This window comes from Mastigoproctus giganteus, chromosome 3 (genome assembly GCF_048544385.1).
Source record: "Mastigoproctus giganteus isolate SK-2022 chromosome 3, ASM4854438v1, whole genome shotgun sequence".
NCBI lineage: Eukaryota > Metazoa > Arthropoda > Arachnida > Uropygi > Thelyphonidae > Mastigoproctus > Mastigoproctus giganteus.
The window spans coordinates 173,153,450-173,178,429 of NC_143577.1; the positions used below are offsets into that span (position 1 = coordinate 173,153,450).

The 24,980-nt window shown below is 37.4% G+C and overlaps 1 protein-coding gene across 2 annotated transcripts in view; it reads right to left on the minus strand.

Annotated features, from left to right (window-relative positions):
* LOC150088415 (uncharacterized) overlaps positions 1–24,980 on the minus strand; it is a 452,966-nt gene that overhangs the window by 62,600 nt on the left and 365,386 nt on the right. For both annotated transcript variants that reach the window (XM_090369501.1, XM_090369502.1), the window contains exons 11-12: positions 22,413–22,509; positions 932–974 (exon numbers count right to left, since the gene is read on the minus strand). In XM_090369501.1, coding sequence (XP_090225627.1) covers positions 932–974; positions 22,413–22,509 — 140 coding nt within the window. The remainder of the gene's footprint in view (positions 1–931; positions 975–22,412; positions 22,510–24,980) is intronic.

The following is a 24,980-nucleotide window of genomic DNA, read 5'->3' on the forward strand; positions in this document are numbered from 1 at the left end:
ACTTTTACCTCTGTGCAAAAGTAACTCAATTCCCATCTGTCTTGGAATTGTATCCTCTCAAAAACAACCTTTCTTTTTCTGGTTCGCTTGGAAAGCGACATCACATCGGCATCACATGTATATAAGAGTTACAACACAAAACTGTTTGCTTACTGACTTTATCAAATAGACACGGCAACACATATATTAGCGCACTCACATTATGATGTAATTGACTTGAACAGTATGAAAGTCTCAGTAAAACTAACTGTCAGCATGTGAAACGATCGCTTAAATAGACAATGGAAAATTCTGGAAATTGAGCAATCACAGAAAGCAGAAGAAATGCATTTTAGAAACGTCATTATTTTCAATGGAGGTGGAGTGGGCTGCAAAAAAACCCTGTTGCGGGCTGCCATTTTGACACCCCTGGCCTAGATGATTACATGAACAGGCATTCTTTAAGAATTTTCCATACCAATGGAGAATAGTATGTCTACTCAATAGCTTCTTTTTAAGCCATGTTTGAAATTTATGCATAGTGGCAGATGCAGCTTGTTGAACAAAAGTATGCAATGCATCTTCTTGGGGTTGGTAAATTCCACCATGATTACAGTTTTGTTATTACGTTCCAATATACTGGAGGGCATATATTTTCCAGTTGTGAATCAAAACTTGAAGATATCCTCTATTGCCTGGAAGTGGTTTTGGATTTTTAATCATGTACCCTATTCATAAAATAATGTTTCAATTTTTTAAAGAAGTGTGTGGACACCTTGTATTATTCCTGCCATTATTTGAATTTGATATTCACTGTCAGTAAATTGTAGAAGTTACTATTCAAACTATATAAAAATAAATGTTCTATTCATTTTTATTTTTCACAAATGGAATTATAATACACTATAATTAAACAATATGCTGACTTGCCAAAAATAAAATGTATACTTACCAATTTTTTGTCCTGTTGGAAGTTCTTGAAGAACAGAAATTTTCTATTACAAAAAAAAAAAAAAATTAATTATATTTACTTTCAAATGTTTTTATGCTGTTAAATTTCTAACTGTTTTTACTTTTTATATTTGTAATAAAATTGCATATACCATTAAGGCAAAGATGGTTCAAAAAACTGCTAGTTTGGGAGGATACATACATAGTTTCATGACAGCATAAGCAAAGATGGAGCTTATTCTTGCACTGCTTCTTTGGGACATGCAGTAGCCTTTGGCAGGGGGGGGATTGTATAAGTAAATGGTACACCTCATCTTAAATGATACATACAAGTTTAGAAGCCTTATTTTAGGGGCACAAAAATAAAGACTAAGGTTTTTTTTAATGAAGAATTTAATGCTTTAAACTAAATACTTACTCTTTCTCAGATGAGCCATCCACAAGGGGCCAAATTTAAATTATAAAAGGAAAAAGGATGGTTAGAGGACAGAATGTGCAGAAATTTGCCTTCAGCAAGAGAGTAAATGACTATTGTAATAATCTATATGGTGTTGTGGAAGTGGGTAGTTTTAATAAATTTAAAGATGGCTTGTACAAATAATTAAAAGGGATGGAGACAAACAAATTTTCTTTTTTTTTTTTTTTTTTTCCATGGCTGATGCTGTATAAGCTTGCTTTATTGTATAATTTTGTCCCTTCTAATAATAATAGTAATATTTATTTTCTATGTAAAATGTAGAGGTATGATGGAGTAAGTCAAATCTTTTCTACGTAAAAGACACTTGTCGAAACGCACCGATTGATATCTAATCAAGAAATGACCTTTGTAATTATTTACCTGTGCATTTGTAGTGACGCAATTGCCTTACCCACTTGTAGCACATTACCCACATCCCTCTTCTCCCATTGGCTACCCCACCATGTGGCATTCTCAAGGTCAAATAAATATCACTATGTAATTATTTACCTGTGTTTACATAGGCCACTTAGGATAAGGCTTTTTGCTTCAGGTTCCATAATGCACAAGCATAATGCACAAGGAATACTGTTGTATCTGAAAGAGCAGGACTAATATATTTAACTAAAATATTTACAAACTATACAAATACAGTATTTAAAATAATTACAAAATACTAAACTATTTACAAATATACAAACTATATCGGAACGATGGGTCCCCATCGTTCCGATATAGTGTCAGCAGCTGACATTAATATACAAAAAATGTTACAATGGAACATCAAATGATGCCAGGTGTAGTCAATTAGACAGTGAGGCATGTGCATGAGGTTGATAAACATTATGACAGCAGTTGTCCTGCAATGCAACAAACATTGGTATGCATCCCACGTACGAGCTCTACACTGTCAACAGCAAGTGTGTGATTCTGCCCAGTAACCCATTTGTGTTCCTTCCATTTAATGTTTACCAACCTCATGCACATGCTTCACTGTCAAATTATTTACTCGTAATAATAATTATTTATATAATACATGACCATGCCTGGCATCATTTGATGTTCCATTGTAACATTTTTTTTATATTAATGTCAGCAGATGAAGGGACCCATCGTCCCGATATAGTAGAGGTATGATTGTAAATAGTTTAGTATTTTGTAAATATTTTATTTTTTTGTAAATATTTCTATAGTTTTGTATTGTATAATTATTATTTGTATAATAATAGCATTATACTAATATACTAACATTATAACGCACTGATCGAAATCTAATCAGGGAATGACCTATGTAATTATTTATCTGCGTATTTGTAGTGATGCAATTGCCCCGCCCTCTTCTCCCATTGGCTCAAATATATATCAGCAGGAGGAAAACTTTTTTTAATGTATAGAGAGATACTAATGCTGGAATTTCAAGTTACATAAATTCAGTACAGGTCAATGTTGAAAAAAAGTCACGAGCTAGGGTTAAATTTGAAAGCGTCTGCAATTCTGCCCAGACATGATAGGAGGGAGCATACGATGAGAGCCTTGTCAATCAATTCGGCCTTGGAGAGATTGTGCAAGGCTCATGGGATAGAATTTTTCTCAGCATGGTCTGTGCTTGTTAACAGGAGCGACTGCTTCTACAGGTATGGGATACACTTAAATAGAAAGGGTGAGAGAATATTTGTTAACACTATCGAGGCAGCATCAGGTGGGTCGGAAAACTGCTAGCTTGGGGGATGCACAGACTAAGAGATTAACAATAGCCATAGGCATGAAAGTGATTCTTGCACTGCTTCTATTGGAATGAGCAGCAGCAGCCTTGAAAGCAAGGTACAGTACTGGGGATTTCAAGAACTTCTGAGAGTAGTCATGAACAAGTAAATACACAGACTGTTTTAGATTAACTAAGACTAAGCACAGGTGCATGTATATTTGTGTACACCAATGCTAGAAGTTTGGCAAATGAATTTGAACTGCTAGTCATGACATCAAATGCAGACATTATTGGGATTTCAGAGACATGTTGTCACTCATATTATTAGCCATATGGTGCAAGGAAGCCTGAGGCTTATGCTGCACCAGACAAAAAAAATTTCTGAATTACCGAGAGAGAGAGAGAGCAGTAGAAGGAAATCACCAAGAAAGAGAAGAATGATGATATCCAGCTCAGGACCCTGGGTGTGCCAAGCCCATACTCACCAGATGTGAGCCCCTGGAGTTTCACCAGATATGAGCCCCTGGGGTTTATATATATAAGGGATGCAGAATTTGAATATGGGGAGTGCAATGTATACAGAAAGGACAGACAGGATAAGAGGGGAGGGGTTATGCTCTTAGTTAAGAGGCACATAATATCTAAGGCAGTGAATCCAGTTGACAATGGTGGCCAATGCAACTGATTCAGTTTGGTGAGACATAGGCACCTGGAAAGCAAAATTGAGAGTAGGAGTGTATTATAGGCCTAATGACTGATGAGTACAATGAACAACTGTACAGATAAATAGCTTGAGCCAGTAAATGAGGATGTCTAATAATGGGGGATTTTAACTTTCCAGATATTGACTAAAAGTTGTGGATTGGTCACTCACACACTAGCAAGACTTTTGTGGATTTATTGGGTGATTGTTTCCTACAGCATCATGTTTGAGAGGCAACCAGAGGGAGTAATACTCTTGATGTGATTATCATCAGTGAATATTCATGCATGAAGAATCTGCAGATAAAGGAACCATTAGGTGGCAGTGATCACAGTGTACTGATGTGAGATTTACTCAAAGATGTAACTACCATCAGGGGTAAAGGGAAGGGATTTTGCTTTTGTAAAGGTGACTACAATGGTTTCAGACAGTTTTTAAATTCTATACATTGGGACTGTCTGACAACATTATCATCAGCAAATTCTAAATAGGAAGTGTTCAAGGAATTAATCATTGAAGCTACTAGGCTTTTCATACCAACTAAGAAATACTGTTCAAGGTATAGGCCTAAATGGATGTCAGATGAACTGATGAAACTTGTGGCAGAGAAGAAAAGTGCATGGGATACATAAAAATTATCGCACAACACAGAAGCCTCTGGTAGATATCTACTAGTCTGTAATCAAGTCACAGAGGAGTTAAGGCAAGCAAAAGCAGATTATGAGAAACCTGGCGAATACTCTTGATGTGCAGAGAAAATTAGCAAAGAACTTCTTTCCTTATGTAAACAATTATTTTATTAGACAGAAGGGAATGAATCAAATTGGTCCACTTGATATTAATGGTTTGACTGTTCGTGATCCTATTGAGGTAGCTGAAAAACTGAATGAGTATTCTGCATATACATTCACACATGAGGAATTCTTTAGGGAAGGGGATGCCAGAAGTTTATCAAGCTCTAACAGGGAGCTAAATGATTTTAGCTCCCTGTTAGATGATTTTTAGCTCCCAGCAGTCTCTGAAATCCGCAGCACCTTGTTTTCCAGGCTGCTGCATATCCCAATAGAAGCAGTGCAAAAATCACTTTCGCCTCTGCAGCTACTGTTCGCATCGACTACTGTTAATCTATTTGTCCATGTATCCCCCCAAGCTATCAGTTTTTCAACCCACCTAACACTGCCTCGATAGCATCAGCAAATATTCTTGCACCCTTTCTATTTAAGTGTATCCCATCCCTGTAGAAGCAGTCTCTCCTGTTAACAAGTACAGACCAGGCTGAAAAAAATTCTACCCCTTGAGCCTTGCACAATCTTTCCAGGGCTGAATTGATCGACAGGGCTCTCATCATATACTCCCTCCTATCGTGTCTGGGCAGAATTGCAGACACTTTCAAAGTCAACCCTAATTCACGGATATTTTTCAACAGTGACCTTTGTTATAACAAAGGTCACTGTTATAACAGAGTGACCTTTGTTATAACTGAAAGGAAAGTGAAAGAGAAACTGTTGAAGTCAAACAACAGAAAGGCTCCTGGGGTGGATGGGATCTATCCATTTATATTAAGGGAGGCAGCAAAGGAAATAAGCAAACTGTTAGCCATATTTATGAGAGTTTCCTTGAATTCAGGGGTCCCCACTGATTGGAGATTTGTGAATGCATCCCCAATTCACAAAGGGATATGAAAGGGTGATATGAGTAATTACAGACCTGTTAGTTTAACTTCTGTTTCAGGGAAAATAATGGAGTACTGGTAAATGAAGTAATGCAAGATCATCTAGACAAGGCTGCAATTATACTTCAAACACAGCATGGGTTTGTTAAGGGGATATCTTGTTTGACCAATCTCATTGGTTATTATGATGTGGTCACAAAGGAACTAGATGCAAGAAATAATTTTAATATATATACTTGGATTTTAGGAAAGCTTTTAATACTGTTGCACATAAAAGACTTTCGTGTCCCTGGATGTCAAGCATTATAGTGATCAAGTGATTTTCTGAGATATTCATAGAGTACTCCAAGCCACAGTTCTGCAGTTTGAAAAGTTTTTCACATTCTTTAATCAATAACAAACTTAGCCTTATGAATTGTAGGCAAGTTTAAGAAAGGGAAAACCACCTTTCTTTTCTTTTCTATAAATTAACACTAACTTTTATACCACTTGGTCACTCTAGGGGCACTGCTCCTGGTTTCCCGCATGTGAAAATGAAGCTAAAAGGGAGGCGGTTTTCCAGTGATGAGGACCTTCTACGGGCTTGGGACAACGAGTGTGGTGGGGCTTGTAACCTGGGAGAAGAAATCCACTCTCCCAGGGCTGAAAGGAGGAAAGATAGATAACATGTTTCCATCTTTAGCACCATCGAGCTCAAGGCTAGGAACAAATGACACTGATAATGACTTTTCTCGACTGAATAGGTTGAAAACAACCCCTCAAGAGGATACCAGCTTTCCTCACCTTGCATGCTCTATCAGATCAGCCTCTGAGTAAATTATTATCAATATTCATTGTGCAGAAATGCATTGTCTGCTGCAGGTTCACCTAAATCAGTAAGGCACCTCCAGTCAGGCAATCTTCTGGTAGAGACTACCCAGCCTCAACATTCTGCAAAGCTTTTAGGGCTCAGAACCTTTAGAGGACACCCAATAAAAGCTACTCCCCATGCCACCTAAATTCCTGTAAGGGAGTAATAACAGAATGGGATTTATTAACCATATCAGAAGAGGAAATTGTCCAAGTGCTAAAAAGTCATCCAAGCAAGGAGAATCACAACTCAAAAAGATTGTACTCTGGTTCCAACAAGGAGCATAATTCTCACTTTTAGTTCTCCCAACTGAACAACATCTGTGAAAGCAAGCTATCTTCATTGCCACGTCCGACCCTACATCCCAAATCCCATCAGGTGCTACAAATGCCAAAAATATGGACACTCACAAACTGCATTTCAAGGTGAGGCAATATGTCCTAAGTGTATGCCAAAGGCACATAACCAATCTGATCGCGGCATTACCACTCTGCATTGCCCAAACTGTAAGTTTGGCTTTCTCAAAAACATGTGAACTATGAAAGCAAGGGAAAAAAAAATGAGAAATATACAAAAGAGCAGAGAACAAAGTTACTAGAGGCGGGAGACAAATAATCAAACAAAGTGCACATGTGCCACAGCTGCTCAACATTTCCAGTAAGTAGGGATTCAGACTGATGTATCAGTTCCTCCGAATACCTCTATTGCCAATTGGGCACATTCATTGCTCTCTATTTCTGAACAGTGTCCTTCGCAAGAAACAACTGAACAAGCCAGTAATATTCCAATTACCATACCAACTGATGTTTCTTCTACAATAAAACCAAAAGTAAGATAAATCTATCAAACTCCAATCATCATTCTCCATTAGAATGGACATCTATGAACAGCATGATTCAGTTGATGGAATTTTAGAACTACATGCAACCGATGAGATGGATGTGATCCATCCCTTCTTTCCTAAGAAAGACAAAACAAAAACAGATTAATACAAGCAAATTACAACTGAACATGTGTCAGAACCAAAAACAAACCATAAAACCGCATAATGGAAAGAATCCTTCGATGGAATTGTAGGGATTGTGGTATACAAAATATTTATAGAATCTTATCAATCGGTATGAACCAACTGACATAGCTTTACAGGAAACTCTTTTAAATTCAAGTGTGTCCTACTGTTAAAAATTATACTATCTTTAGACGAGATAGGAGTATTGACACGCCAGCTCATGGAGGGGTGGCGATTATTGTCACAAACAACAGTCTGTCTAAACATGTTTCTCTTCAGACTCCTATTGAAGTAGTGGCAGTGTGCATTGTAATTGGTGTCTTGCATTATCTCCCTCCCAATTTCTCTTTCTCCTCAGATGACAAAATCTAGTAGATCAGCTGCCATCTCCGTTCTGCTTACTCGGGGACTTCAATGCTTTACATCCTCAGAGCAGATGTTCATCATCTGCTATGGGAATCTCCAACAATTGACAAAAGAGGTAAACTAATAGAATCCCTTCTTGATGCTCATCATCTTACCCTGTTAAACACTGGGCCCACCTATATCCATTTATCTACAGGATCCACAATTGTAATAGCCTTTATTCTGTTCTCCCTCCATATATATACCAATATGAAGTGGTCAGTTCTTGATAACCCACTAATTAGTGATTATCTACTGATCCTTTGCAAGATTCAAACATGAGTAAACTTGTACTCATTGCAGTGCTTACCTCGAAATTCAGTAGGGCATGCTGGCACCAATATGCCTCCTAATTCAGTTTGATGATGATATAGTCCTGTCCCAGCCTATAGATAATGTCACCAATCATATAACCAACGAGTTATTACAAGATTGTATTGCTACTTCTGGAATACCTAAATTACTGCCTGGGAAATGCAAACACAGCAGTAACTGGTGGAATCAGGAATGCACGCATGCTAAATAGGAAAAAAATAGAGCTTGGAATTTGTTTTGCAAACTTCCTACAACTGGTAATCTTATTAACATTAAAAGACTTAAAGCCAAGTTCTGCCAAATAAGAAGAAAAGCAAAGAAAGACACCTGGATAAGTTTTGCTTCAACCACTAACAAGGATATGGACAACAGACTCATCTGGAAGAAAATCCAAGCACTTGATGGTAAATACGTACAGTCTCCAGCCTCAATCCCAAACCGGAAAGGACAGGAGTTGTCCGCACCAACAGAAATAGCTAATGCATTAGCCGAATCATTTACCAGTATATCAGCAGTATCCACTTACAGCCGAACCTTTCAAAGAATTAAGGCATCTCGAGAAAAACATAAAATAAACTTCTCTACTATGGTATCACATCCATACAATATGCCATTCACATTAACAGAACTTTTAGAGTCTCTCAATAAAACATCCAGTACTGCTGCTAATCCTGATGGAGTCTACTATATATTGTTAAAAAAACTAAATAATAAAGCAATAAGCTCCCTGTTGAAATTCTATATAGTGGCATAGTGTTTTGTGGTAGGCGCCACCAGTGGTTTCCCACATCTGTGCCATGGTACTTTGTGAAGAAATACAGAATTTCTGTAAAAGCCAGAAAAAGTGTAATGTCTGGTTTGTGTCAGAATAGCGTTATGTTCTGTTGTTATGTCACTGGCTTCTTGGCCGCAGGACCCTTAATGGGACCCCATGTTGCCCACCACCACCACCACCACCACCACTGGGAGGTGAGCCAGGCTGGCCTCTGCCAGGGTCGCCTGAGCTTCCTGACAGACCAAGTTAAAAAAAAAGAAGAAAACAAGGAGATAACTAAAGAGGGGGAAGTTAAAGTGGGAAGGAAGAAGAAGGACGTGGAAAGAAGGCATCCTCCAGGTGACGGAAGTAGGGAGGGAATGAAGGTTGTAGCCCCTAGCCTGGGGAGCCCACCCACCCAGGGCCAAGGAAAGAAAAAAGATTGCAGGGCAACGGTTACCTTGCAAAGAGGTGCCATATGGCATTTAACACCCAAAGGCATTTGTAGCACCTGATCCACCTTCTGGTAAACAGGTGCAAAGCCATCCCACACCCGAAGGTGTCAGCTGGGTTTAAAGTTAATCCTACCCTGGATGGGGTTTGCAGTATATCGTACCCCGGCAGAGGCACTAGTTTATCCTATCCCATAGGGATTTGCAGTGCATTTAGGTGGATTCTCTTTGTACTACTGTCGAACTGTTGCCTAGGAGATTGTTGTCTGATTAGTACATCTGAGTTGGAAGGTTGATTGAACAAACTCGGTAAGGGCATGATAGTAGAGCTCATCTTGCAGAAAAAAATGTACCTGATGGTGTAGGTTTCCATGTGTTTTTGTGATCAGTCTTGTCCTGTGATCCTCATAATAAGGACAGTAGTACATTACATGCTCCCAGCTTTCAGGTTGTCTGCATGTGCAAAGTGGGTTTTGTTCAATGCCCAGATCTGTTAATTTTTTCCTGAAGGGTCCGTGTCCAGTAAGTAAGAAAGTTACTTGGAGGCTCCGTGAAAACCAGGGAGGAGACTTTGGGTAAGTTTGGGCAACAGAAGGTAGGAAAAGTTTGGTAATAGCTACTTTGCTTGCGTTATCCCATGAGTCTTGCCAAATTTCGACGAGTTTGCAATATGTTTTTCTCTCCCTTTTGGGATTGTTGGCCAGATTAAGGTGGATGTCAAAGATCTCAGAGGGAATACCTCTCTTCAGTCTTTGAAATAGGCCTCTCTTGATCACCTCAAGATACAGGGGTAGATATCCTGCGAGAACTTGAAGGGCTGGTGTACTAACAGTGCGACAAGCTTTAGTAACTGTGAGGAGCATAACTTTCTGAATTGAATCCAACTTAGCTTTATTTCACTGGATGTTGGCTCTGGTATACCACACTGCCACACCGTATCAGACAATTGGCAAGAAGATGGTTTCATAAATTAGTGCAAGTGCTGTCATTTAAGGCCCCAGTCTGCCCTACTAATTCTGGCAATCAGTGCTGTGTATTTCCTAATTTTGGCTGCGACATGAACGAGATGCGGGTAAAATGTCAACTTCATATCAAGGATGATGCCTAAGTATACTTTATTTCAGGGAACAATTTTATGGGTGCACCATTAATTTTTATTGTTGGTGGTCTGGTTAGTTGAAGCGATTCCTTGAGCAAAATAGACTTAGTTTTCTCACCAGAAATAGTGAGCCGGTGTGTGTGTGTGTGTGGAGGCCCAGAAAGCTCCAGAGTGACCCAGTTGACTTTCAACTGGGCCCAAGAACAAGCATAGATAACCAAGACTAGGTCGTCTGCAAAGGCCAAAGACACAGCACACTCAAGGTTCATCTCCAGGAACTTGTCCAAGACAGAAGAATGGTCCAAGGACCGAGCCCTGAGGACAATCCCGGTTGAAATTCTACAATTGAATATTTTTAGAAAATACTTACCAGAAGTATTTTAGAAAATACTCCTGGTGTCACTAAATTTTCCTAGCATTTACAGGGAAGGATCATACCATCCCGCCATTACAGGCCGATTTCACTGACTAGCTGTTTAGGTAAAGTCTTAGAAATTCAAGGGTGGCTATCTTGGTTTCTGGAAACTAACAATCTGCTAAATAGAAATCAGTATGGGTTTTGGTAGAATCAGTCAACCATAGATGTAATGATCAAAGCAGAAGAAAACATCTGTGATGCTTTCATAAGGAGACAAAATCTGGTCATGGTTAATCTCGACATTGAGAAAGCCTTCGATACCACTTGGTGATATGGTGTCCTTCAGGACCTTTGTTCTTTTGGTTTGAGGGGGAAGTTACTCCAATTTATACAAAACTTCCTATACCACAGAACATTTCAGGTCAAATATATGAACAGTTTATCCAAATCATTTGAACAAGAGGAGGGTGTATCACAGGGATCCATCCTCAGTGCAACATATTTACAATAAGAATTACAAATATGACAGGAGACGTACCAAATACAGATGAATTATACATGTTTGCTGATGACATCATTATCTCTTGTCAGTCATTAACTATGAATGTCACTGAAAGGCAACTTCAACTTTTCATAGCCAGTACAGAATTGTTGGGAAACAGAATGGCTATTCCTTAGCAGAAAAGAAATCCACTGCAATTTATTTCTGTAAAAAACAGAAATTACATCCGGATTCTGAAATATATTTAAAAAATAAAATATTTATTTTTTTAAATATATTTAAAAAATATATAATTCCTCTTATCAACAATTTTCATTTATTGGGTTTATATCAAGACAATAAACTTAGTTTTTATACTCACATAGCCTACCTTTGAATGGCCTGTCTAAAAAAATTGAACATTTTAGGTTAGCTGTCTCTGCTAACTCGTGGGGTGCTGACAGACACTCCCTCTTGCATCTTTATAAAACTTTAATTCAGTCCCGCTTAGATTATGAATCACCTGTTTATGACTCCGCAAGAACAGTTCCTTGTTGCATTTGAATACTATTCAGCATAGTGTCCTAAAGATAGCCATGGGAGCCTTCAGAACATTACTCGTCCACAGCCTGTATATTGAGGCAAATGAACCCCCACTGCACCTCAGATGAAAATCCTTACTGTGTAACTATGCTGCAAAAATTAAAAGTATTCCATCTTATCCCAGCTGGGAATACCTGTTTTATCCTCAATATGTAATACTATACCACCATAAACCTAATGAAAACTGCCCTGCGGGTCTTTTATTTAAGAGCTCATGATCAGTTGGAACATTAACTTCCTAGAAGACATTGTTCCTTCTGATTTCCGTGGATTTAGTTCTTACCTCTTTGTGATCATTTCTGAGAAGGAGAAAAGGCTCGATGACAAACAACTTTCAGCAGCTATATGAAGCCCACACCTTAGAAAATTCAGAGAAACAACTTATTTATACTGACAGCTTCAAAACAGATGAAGCTGTAGGTATTACAGCAATTTCTTCTACTTTCTCAATAGCTGTGTTTCTTCCTACTGAATGTAGTATCTATACTGCAGAATTGTATGCAATAAAATTAGCCCTAGATAATATAAGCATGCAGCATTTCAAGCAAGCTCTGATATATACAGATTCCTTAAGTGCAGTCATCTCCATTCAGTCTGTTACTGGTATATACAGACTCCTTAAGTGCAGTCATCTCCATTCAGTCTGTTACTGATATATACAGACTCCTTAAGTGCAGTCATCTCCATTCAGTCTGTTACTGATATATACAGACTCCTTAAGTGCAGTCTTCTCCATTCAGTCTGTTACTGATATATACAGACTCCTTAAGTGCAGTCATCTCTATTCATTCTGTTACTTCTCCCCACCATCCCATTCTGAAACATATCTGATCTCATTTATATCAATACGAAACTTCCAAACAGATGGTCACCATCTAGTGGATCCCTGGTCATCTCGGCATCCCAGGTAATGAATGTGTGGATCACTAAACATCCTGACCATGGATCTTTCTGCCATCTGAAAGTGCCATACACTGATTATAAATCCATTGTTAAAACAGCATAGAGAAATCGATTGTCTGAACTGTGGCAAACCCAAATCAGTAATAAACTATTCCAGATTAAAAAAGAACCTCAGCTGTGGACTTCTACTTCCAGGAGAAGCAGGCAAGAAGTGATTTTTGCAAGCCTTCGAATCGGTCATTCCTATACAACTCATCTGCTCTTGCTTATGATAGCGAACCCTCCTCAATGTTCCTTCTGTCAGTCCCAATTAACAATCAAACATATCCTAACAGAATGCCCTCAATACTCAAGTATCAGGAAATCCAGTTTTTCTTCTTTATCCAACTTGCAGGAACCTTTAACTTTATTACACATTCTTGGCAATAATGCAAATTTTGAAGATGTTTCAATACTTGAATTGTATAAATTTATATAATCATCTCTGATAACCATAATATAAAAGATTCAGGCATAAGTAAATCACGAACAGGCACAATATGGCTCAGGAGGCCCTTGTGCCAAAAACCCTCAATACAACAAATAAAAGACTGCTGTACAAATTGGCACAGTGTGGCATTAAGAGCAAATTGCCGCTATGGATAAAGAGATGGTTGGGTGAGAGAAGACAGAGAGTGGTAATCAATGGACATTGCTCTTTAAGGACTAATATTATTAGTTGTGTAGTCCAGAGTTCAGTGTTGGGCCCACTGTTGTTTTCTATATTTATCAATGATATTAATGAAGGCTTATCAGATTTAATGGAAGTTTGCGGATAATACAAAGGCTAGTAGGATGGTTAGCAACAGTAATGACAGTATGCTATTGCAACAGAATCTAGAAAAGTTAGGCAGATGGGCTAAGAAATGGCAAGTGACGTTTTAACATTGACAAATGCAAAGTATTGCATATGGGTAGCAGCAATCCCAGAGTAACATACCAACTGTATGGTGCTATACTCAGGGTTGTGGAAAATAAAAAAGACCTGGAGGTAATTGTGCAGTCAGATATGAAGTTTTCTGAGCAAAGCAGACAGGCTGCCAGGACAATTCATGGGGTTTTGTCAATGCTATATAGTTATTTTACTAGCAGGGATAAGGCAATGGCGACATATTCAATGCTGCACACAGGTCTGGAGACCTTATTTTAAGAAAGATATGGAGCTGCAGGAATGAGTACAGAGAAGGGAAACAAGATTGGTGAATGGAACAAATGGGTGCTCTTACCAAGAAAGGCTTCAGTTCTGTAAACTGTAGCATCTGGAGACTAGGCACCTGCAAGGTGATCTGATTGAGGTATTTAAGGCTTTGAATGGATTGAGCAACTTCAATGCTGATGAAATTCTTCCTCTTTCTCAGACCACACATGAGCAGGCAGAAATTCAAATTGAGGAAGGATGGTTGCATAATAAGCTGCACGGAAGTTTGCCTTTGGCCAAAAGTTGGTTGATCTTTGGAACAAACTTCCATCTGTTGTTGTTTTGGAAGTTGATATTTTAATGATATTTTCAATGATAGTTCAATGATAGTTTAAATAAATTCAAGGACTATGTATATAAAGTGCTTAGCATCATAATACACAGCCATTTCTGAATAAACAGAAAATTTTTAAGGTGGCATCGTTTTAGGTTATATCTCATATTGTGAATACCTTCACAACGAGTTGCCATGATATTGCACTACTTCGAATAAATAACGCTTCACCTAAGGAGAAGACTAATGTTACTTATTCTCAGATAGGTACCACCACCCAGACAGCACTGTTTCAGGGCTATTTGATGTATGTATGTGAATATCTACTCGAATATCCACTTGTCCCTATTAGACTTAGAAAAGCAAAAAAGGTAGAGGGAAAGTTATAGTAGGAGTGGAAGAGGAAAAGAAACAGTGTAGAAGAATGAAAGGGACAGTAACTCCTTCAACTCACACCACTCAAAAACTCATAAACTCCTCGAATAGGCAACGCTTCCCCAGTGGAGAAGGCTGTTGTTACCTATTCTTGGAAACTCCGGACATCATCAAGCTCCCCCTAACAGCACTGTTTCAGGGCTATTTGGCCCTTCTTCAGTGAGTGGGTAGGTACCCAAGTGATGCAATGATGGCAAAAACAGTTATGAAGTATAACTCCACAATATGAGAGATGCCTGATGGTGTATGATGTTTTTAGACTAAGGCGCATTTAGGGCTAAAGCCTCAAGCTGCGAACAAATTTAGACTATGTATATAAAGTGCTTAGCATCATAATACACAGCCATTTCTGAATAAACAGAAAATTTTTAAGGTGGCATCGTTTTAGGTTATATCTCATATTGTGAATACCTTCACAACGAGTTGCCATGATATTGCACTACTTCGAATAAGTAACGCTTCACCTAAGGAGAAGACTAATGTTACTTATTCTCAGATAGGTACCACCACCCAGACAGCACTGTTTCAGGGCTTGGCCCTTCTTCAGTGAGTGGGTAGGTACCCAAGTGATGCAATGATGGCAAAAACAGTTATGAAGTATAACTCCACAATATGAGAGATGCCTGATGGTGTATGATGTTTTTAGACTAAGGCGCATTTAGGGCTAAAGCCTCAAGCTGCGAACAAATTTAGACTATGTATATAAAGTGCTTAGCATCATAATACACAGCCATTTCTGAATAAACAGAAAATTTTTAAGGTGGCATCGTTTTAGGTTATATCTCATATTGTGAATACCTTCACAACGAGTTGCCATGATATTGCACTACTTCGAATAAGTAACGCTTCACCTAAGGAGAAGACTAATGTTACTTATTCTCAGATAGGTACCACCACCCAGACAGCACTGTTTCAGGGCTATTTGGCCCTTCTTCAGTGAGTGGGTAGGTACCCAAGTGATGCAATGATGGCAAAAACAGTTATGAAGTATAACTCCACAATATGAGAGATGCCTGATGGTGTATGATGTTTTTAGACTAAGGCGCATTTAGGGCTAAAGCCTCAAGCTGCGAACAAATTTAGACTATGTATATAAAGTGCTTAGCATCATAATACACAGCCATTTCTGAATAAACAGAAAATTTTTAAGGTGGCATCGTTTTAGGTTATATCTCATATTGTGAATACCTTCACAACGAGTTGCCATGATATTGCACTACTTCGAATAAGTAACGCTTCACCTAAGGAGAAGACTAATGTTACTTATTCTCAGATAGGTACCACCACCCAGACAGCACTGTTTCAGGGCTATTTGGCCCTTCTTCAGTGAGTGGGTAGGTACCCAAGTGATGCAATGATGGCAAAAACAGTTATGAAGTATAACTCCACAATATGAGAGATGCCTCATGGTGTATGATGTTTTTAGACTAAGGCGCATTTAGGGTATAGGTAACATTAAGTAATGTTAAAACAAAAAGAATAAGTAACATTAGTCTTCTCCTTAGGTGAAGCGTTACTTATTCGAAGTAGTGCAATATCATGGCAACTCGTTGTGAAAGTATTCACAATATGAGATATAACCTAAAACGATGCCACCTTAAAAATTTTCTGTTTATTCAGAAATGGCTGTGTATTATGATGCTAAGCACTTTATATACATAGTCTAAATTTGTTCGCAGCTTGAGGCTTTAGCCCTAAATGCGCCTTAGTCTAAAAACATCATACACCATCAGGCATCTCTCATATTGTGGAGTTATACTTCATAACTGTTTTTGCCATCATTGCATCACTTGGGTACCTACCCACTCACTGAAGAAGGGCCAAATAGCCCTGAAACAGTGCTGTCTGGGTGGTGGTACCTATCTGAGAATAAGTAACATTAGTCTTCTCCTTAGGTGAAGCGTTACTTATTCGAAGTAGTGCAATATCATGGCAACTCGTTGTGAAGGTATTCACAATATGAGATATAACCTAAAACGATGCCACCTTAAAAATTTTCTGTTTATTCAGAAATGGCTGTGTATTATGATGCTAAGCACTTTATATACATAGTCTAAATTTGTTCGCAGCTTGAGGCTTTAGCCCTAAATGCGCCTTAGTCTAAAAACATCATACACCATCAGGCATCTCTCATATTGTGGAGTTATACTTCATAACTGTTTTTGCCATCATTGCATCACTTGGGTACCTACCCACTCACTGAAGAAGGGCCAAATAGCCCTTGGGTACCTACCCACTCACTGACGAAGGGCCAAATAGCCCTGAAACAGTGCTGTTAGGGGGAGCTTGATGATGTCCGGAGTTTCCAAGAATAGGTAACAACAGCCTTCTCCACTGGGGAAGCGTTGCCTATTCGAGGAGTTTATGAGTTTTTGAGTGGTGTGAGTTGAAGGAGTTACTGTCCCTTTCATTCTTCTACACTGTTTCTTTTCCTCTTCCACTCCTACTATAACTTTCCCTCTACCTTTTTTGCTTTTCTAAGTCTAATAGGGACAAGTGGATATTCGAGTAGATATTCACATACATACATCAAATAGCCCTGAAACAGTGCTGTCTGGGTGGTGGTACCTATCTGAGAATAAGTAACATTAGTCTTCTCCTTAGGTGAAGCGTTACTTATTCGAAGTAGTGCAATATCATGGCAACTCGTTTAGAAGGTATTCACAATATGAGATATAACCTAAAACGATGCCACCTTAAAAATTTTCTGTTTATTCAGAAATGGCTGTGTATTATGATGCTAAGCACTTTATATACATAGTTTTTGTTTTTTTTTTGTTATTTGGATTTTAGGAGCATTAGCAACTAAGGCCATATTGCTCCGGGATATGCAGTGGTCATTCCCTGACCTTTCCGCATCCTCCGTATTTGGTGGTGACGGGCTCGAACCCCGGTCTAATCAAGAAGCGTGTGCTACGCACTGCTGCTCCTTCCCACCTGGCTACGGAGGCGCCTTATATACATAGTCTAAATTTGTTCGCAGCTTGAGGCTTTAGCCCTAAATGCGCCTTAGTATAAATTCAAGGAATAACTTGATAAACTATTGGACGGAATGAATAGGTAAAATGGAAGGTGTCTTTTTTTTCCCTTTTTTTTTGGCCAACGCTGCATAAGCTTGCTTTCTTGCATCATTTGCCACTGCTAATGCTAACGCAGTATTAGTACTAGCAACATAATACAAAGAAGCTAAGATTATATAGCACCAACAAACAACACTTAATTTCTCCTAACCTCCTTAACCCTGCAGTGTTGGTGCCATGCTGTGAGGTGGAACTCGAAAACAATAAGTCTGCATTAATTGTTCAATGAAGTCCTGGATTTTCTGTAACTTATACACTAATTTTCACTTGATATAGTTTTGAATTTTATTTATTGTTTTCTCAAAGTTATAGTATGAGTATACCCAACAAGTATAGCCCCATCACATTTTATACTTTTAACTTGTAGTAAAGCAGGCATGGGAAACGTAATTCTGGTGCCACAAAAGCTTAGAATTACGTTTCTTTCTAGTTCAAGTTATTTACAAAACTCTTCCATGTGATCTGATGAATAACAGTTTCTAACAGCCATAAAGTAAATCTTTTTGAAAGATTCATTTGAAATATTTCTTATTATTTTTAATAATAAACACGGAAATACAGAAAGATATAATCACTCGGGACAGAGAGTCAGTGACATGCATAATATTCAAATTTCACAATGTGCCAAATTTTAAAATGGAAGTGAATAATTTCACCTATATGCATATTTTTAAAAACGTTTTTAAAACTTTTTATACAATATAATCAGCAGAAATATATGCACACATGCATGTTTTTAATTTCATGTGATTAACAGTTATTTGAACTGAAAAAGAGAAGAGGCTAATAGCTTTTTTATATTTTATGCCTATAATGTTTTTTTTTTATTTTCAACAATTACTTTTTCTTTTTTTTTTGAAAATAAAACGTGTAAAAAACAGCATTACTTGAATATTTATATTTTTATTAAGAAGTGAAAACATGGATATAAATATTGCAAACCATTAAGAAAAGATGAAATATTGGATGAAACATGGATACAACAAGTATTGAAATCCATTAAAGAAAGATGAAATATTGGTATAGTCCAAGCAGAATTCAAAAACCCATAAACTTTCTCCAGAAATTAAAAATTAAATTTACAGCTGTCAAGTGTGGTTACACCACATTTTTAACAGTTAGGGGTGCCACCACTGCAGGTTTAAATTTATTGAAACTACCCACTTCCACAACATTAGGTGGAAGGCTATTCCAACAATTAATTACTCTTTGGCTATGAAAATTTCTGTACATCTATTCTGCAACCCTCCTTTTTCTATCTATGTTCCTGTGTGTGTGTGTGTGTGTGTGTGTGTGTGTGTGTGTGTGTGTGTGCGTGCGTGCGTGCGTGTAATTCGAGAAGGAATAAAGATGTCATCAGAATTTAGTTTACTTAACCCATTTAAAGCTTTGTTTGTTTGTTTGTTTGTTGTTGTTTTCATCTGTTCAGTTGCAGCCAACCTTTGGAGACTTTATGGGCGAGCTGCCTGCCTCCATGCTGTCCGGTCTTCAACAGCTTCTTTCAAGTCTTTCGTGCTCATGCCAGTGTCACTCTTAATGATGTCAAGCCAGCGTGTTCCTTGCCAACCTCTTCTCCTTGTTCCACTGACCTTTCTTAGCATTATCGATTTATTCTTGAACTCGTTCATAAAGTTTTCAGGTGAAAAATATTTAATTATAAGTGACCCTACTTTTAATAAAAAATATGTCACCAAGTCTTTCTCCAGCGGTGGCGTTATTATATGGCTGTATAGGTCTTTACTAATTAAAACTCAAAGTCTTTAATCTATCATCATATTTATCATTTTGTCCCAAAATTAGATACAACTAATCAATGTGACAAACCCCTCCACCTAATTAAAGTGCTCTTCATCCATAACTTGTAGAATTTAAAAAGCAGCTCTTCAAACTTTTAAATACCAGTGCTATGGTATTTAAATTTAGCATAAATATTATCTTGTACATTTCAATTAAATCACTAAACAGATGCCTAGTTTCTAGAGAGTTAAATTTACAGAACCCCAGTCTTTCTTGGTAAGAATATCCCTTTTTTGTGTCCCCCATCTAATTTTGTTGCTTTTCTCTGAACCCTTTCAGATCATTTGTGCTGCTCAGAATTTTACATTGGACTATACAATTACCCATTCTAGCAGCTTGTTTGCACTGCTCAAATTTCATGTCAGACTGTACAATTATCCCTACAGCTTTTTCACACACTACTAACTTGAGTTTGATTTCATCCCAACAGTATGTTATTTTGGGATTACTTCTACCTAAATGTAGTACCTTGAATTTATCGGTCTATAAATCATAATTTCCATTTTCCAGCCCATCTGCTTAGTTTATCTAGATCCTCTTGAGGTGTCCTGATTACTATCATTAACCTTGTTCTCACCTTTGTATCATCAGCAAAATAAACATCAAACTTGAATTACCTATATCAACATCATTAATTATTATTAAAACCAGAAAAGGGACCAACTGACACCTATGGAACTGCAATTATCACATTAATCCATAAAGAATAGTGGCTGCTTATAACCACTCTTTGTCTCCTGCTACATGCCATCCCTTTATCCATAGCAGCAACTTACCCCTAATGCCAGAATGCTCCAATTTATGCAAAAATTGAACATGTGGATGGCACACGTATCGAGATGATCATGCATTACTTTTTTAACTATTGATTCCTTTATTTTTTCTGGCACTGAGAGTAACAAAGAAAACACATCAAATCAGACCCTTGCATAACAGATGTGGTGAGATAACCTTGATGGTGAACTGAATTTTGCACAGATGAAAAACATATGACATGTGAAAAACCTTTCACAGGGAGGAATGGCTCTGTGAGTGAGGCTGAGCAGTACAAAATTAGTGCTACTGAAATTACAGATGACTTTATTCATAAATTTCAAAAAATCTTACTTAAAAGGCAAGTAAGTTTTTTGCAGTTGATGGTACATACTCAGTAATTTTGTGTGTGAGAGAGAGAGAGAGATTTTCTGTTTATACCCTGGGATGACCATGGTTTAGTAAAAGAAAAATCATGTTTAACTATTTGGTTAGCTATTTAGGCAGAGTTATTCATGAGAAGTGTGCAGGAAATAATTTCTACACTGTTTTAATTGGACTTAAATTTTCATTTCTATGCACTGCATATATTTTGTGATTAACCATTTGCGTGTTTTAAACTGACACTGATAAGTTCCTAAAGTGGAAATCAGAAATCTATGAGTAAACAGTTATCAAAAAGAAGTCCTTGAAAACAATAATTTTTTTCTTAATAAATAATATTTAACAAATTCATTTTTTAGTTACAAAGTAATTAAAAAATTACTTAAATAAGAGAATCATTAAATAGCAATCCTGAAAGTTTTCCATATAAAACATGAAAAACTTTCAAGATTGCTTTCACTATAAATCATCTATGGGTCAGAAATTCTGAAAAGGTGGCAAACCTAGATTATACTCTAAGTCAAACCACATATACTCAGTGCTGCATGTGTTTGATAGAAATGATAATTCTACTAAACACATTATTTCATTATATTTTCCTTTATTATCTCAACTTAAAATATAATATATAAAAATAAACAACAAATTCAATATCCATATTATAAGATTTATCATAAATTTTTAAAAGTTAACTGTTTCACACTTTTCTCCTCTAAAACAAGCAAAACTGCAGACTGTATCAAGATTCTTGTCTCCATCTGTGTTCAATGTTTATAAAAATAATGATATAACAAATGAAAGGAAATATAATTAGTATTAATATGACTACAAGATAAACATGCAAGTGTCCTTATCAAAAAACAGCTCATAACAGAAAGAATGACTGAGGCTTTCAGTTTGTTCAAGAAAGGGATAACTATTCTTGTTGAATATATGCCAAACACGGAACAGTGTGGCAAGTTCAGTTGAAGATTCAGTGATCTTTCGCACTGTTAAATAGTGAACTATATAAGAGGAAAAGCAAAGTTATGTTCAAACTTCTATCCTTGGCTTCTTAAAACTTCAATAATTTGGTACAAAACACAATATGTAAATAACATATTTATGTTTACATAATGCAGCATAATAACGGCCTCCACAGCCGAGTGGTCAGGAGCAGGAGTGCAGTAGCACACCCACTTTGAGTAGACCGGGGTTCAAGCCCCTGGCCGCTAAATATGGTCGATCTGCCAACCAGCACTGGACCAGCATGGCAGATTATGGTCCATTTTTACTCAACATGAATTGTTGAGGGTGCTTCCATCCTGCAGTGGATTGATAATGGCTGCAGTTTACTTTTTTTTTTTTTTTTTTTTTTAAATGCAGCACAATAGATTATGTGTAATTTTATTACTTTCCCATTTTAATGCTGATTTGCTTAACTCTGTTTTAATGACTAATTAAAAGAATTTTAATTAAGTTGAAAGGTCCCAAAATTTCACAACAGAAACACATCTTACCTTCATAACATAAATGTACATATGTAAACATGTCCAATTTAAATCATTTTTATATGCACCACTTTTCAGAGGAACACATGCTCCATGAAAATCTGAGACTACCTGTAAATCCATCAGTGTTACTTGCCAAATTTTAAAAAAACTGCTGTTGTGTACACCTACCTTACCCCATGTGAAACATAATCCAGAGAAAATTATTTCTCTTCATATATAATATAGTTAATAATTAAATGAATATGAGAAAGTTCATCGCATACCTTGGCAGTATCATCATACATGAAGTGAGAAAGAGGATTGCATAAAGTCTTCCAAATCATCTGATATGCAGCAGGGATTACTCCTTTACTTAAATAGCTATAAAATATTATGTAATCAGTCACATGAATGTTTTATAGAAAATTATTAAAATTTCATTGTGGTAAAAAAAAATAAATAACAATCATATTAGCAAATGCTTTACATATAAGGGTTGTTTTGAAAATATCTGAACTGCTACAATATAGTGACAATAAGCATACTTCAGGATAGGTGAATTAATCCTCTTTGAAACAATGTTTTTTCGGAAGTGGTGCACTTAGCTCAACAATTTTCCCATTCTTTGAAGCACTTCTGGAAAGCTAATTTCAAAACTGCCAAAAGGCCAAGCCAGGAATATTCTATATTATTTGTATGTCATCAAATAAACTACTTTTTTTGGTTTATTTTAGAGTCGGGGGTAAACAGACAGGACCATATCTGGTGAGTATAGGGCTGCTGGACTTGAGTGATTCTGTGTTTGGATTAAAAAAAAGCTGTATAAGCAGTAATGAATGCAATAGTGCATTATCATGAAGAAACCAGTCTTCGGAGTTCCAGTTTTCCAGTCTTTTTATCTGAGTCACATCATGAAGGTGTCTTTGAACTTCAGTGTAGATCTCTTTAAAGAGCCCAATTGTAGCACTTTTTTTTTTTTTTTTTTTTGGGTTGGGGAGGTGTCTTCCATTGTGATGACTGCTGTCTGGTTTTGGGATCAAACTCACAAACTCATGTTTCATCTCTAATTTGGTATGTTTGAAATATGCCTTGTCATTAGTTAGTTGCATTCACAAACAAACTGGAAGCAAACAGCTGATGGTATTCACATTATTCCTCTGTTAACAGCCATGGCATGAACTTTGCAAAAACTTGTCTCGTGTTTTCATTAAAATGGAATGGCACGATCAAAAGGAGATACAAGTTTCACTAGCAGTTTCATGAACAGTTAATCTCTGATCATTTTGTTGCCAAAGTTTGCAGTTGAGACAAAATTCCATCATTTGTTGAAGTTGAGGACCATCCAGATTGATGATCACTTTGAACAGACTCCCTATCCACTTTGAAACAATGATTATGTGAAACGGTGATTGTGTTTAGAGCATGAGGGAAAACGGTAATAGATAATCCTCCAAAGAATGAGATTTTTTGTAGACATTTTGATTGATGTTCACCTGGGACCTCAATAAATAAGTCACCGCATCTCAGATGCTTTGTTGTTTTTTTGGGGGGAAGGAGGGTTCCTGTGAGTTTTTCTAGGTATTTTTCAATTTTAAAAGATAAGAGACCACACAGCGACCGTTCTTGAGTAGAATGCAATTTAACTGTCAGTTTTTAGGTGTTTTGCACTGCATGAGTTAGAGTCTTCTATCTCATGACTGGACACATAGTATCATTAGATCCTGCAGGTTTTGGGAAGATCATTTTGCACCTTTTTGGCCCAAGAGAGAGAGAGAGAGAGACAGAGAGAGAGAGACTACTTTTCTTTCCACATTTCTGGTTCTGCTATGAGAAAGCAGGGGTAGAGCCAAAAAGGTGACCGAGTGGCTGGGTTAGTACTATAGACAAGAAACAGAAAGGTGAATTTCCCTTCTGGAACTCTGCCTACTTCTCGTAGTGCAAAAGAGCTATGCTATATAACTAAATAAGGAAAACTATATTTAAAACCAAAAAAGAATCAATTTGCTTTGTTGCAAACACTATAGAGATAGCTTTGATTTGCTTGGTCACACGGCGCCTCCGTAGCCAGGTGGGAAGGAGCAGCAGTGTGTAGCACATGCTTCTTGATTAGACCGGGGTTTGAGCCTGTCACCACCAAATACGGAGGATGCGGAAAGGTCAGGGAATGACCACCGCATATCCCGGAGCAATATGGCCTTAGTTGCTAATGCTCCTAAAAACCAAATAACAACAACAGCTTGGTCACACTAATAATTGCTTGGTTCATGGGGAAAAAAAATGGGAAACTAAACACGGGCTAAAACAAGGTGGGGAGACTATAATTTTGAATTTGAAGAAAAGATGAGTAAAAAGCCAATGAAATAATTTTAGAAAGGATGAGGAAACTGGGGTGGAAGGGGAGACATGGCAAAAGGGAAAGGGATACAAAATAGGAAATGAGATAATAGAAACTTGAATATTGAAGAGCTTATGAATCAGATCTTGGCTGCCAATTGGAGAGAGGACCTGTTGCAGTCTGTATTTAATGGCCTTGCTGGTAATTGTCAAAGGCATCTTATAATTACACAATTAATGTTAGTAATCATAGAGATATCTTAGATCACAACTTGGTGATGTCTCTTCTCCAATTGAGCCATACTATCATGGCCATTCTCAGCAGTAGTAAGCTATATATATTTTGTCCCCCCCCACCTCCCAAAATTCATGGACAGGCCTTCCTGTGCACTTTAACAATGCCAAATCTGATTACCTACTCTTGCTTGAACATTCCTCTGCTTAATGAAAGCATTATCTTTCTGTATATTCTCATCCCCATTTAATAACTTCAATTCTCCTAACCTAGCTGCATACAA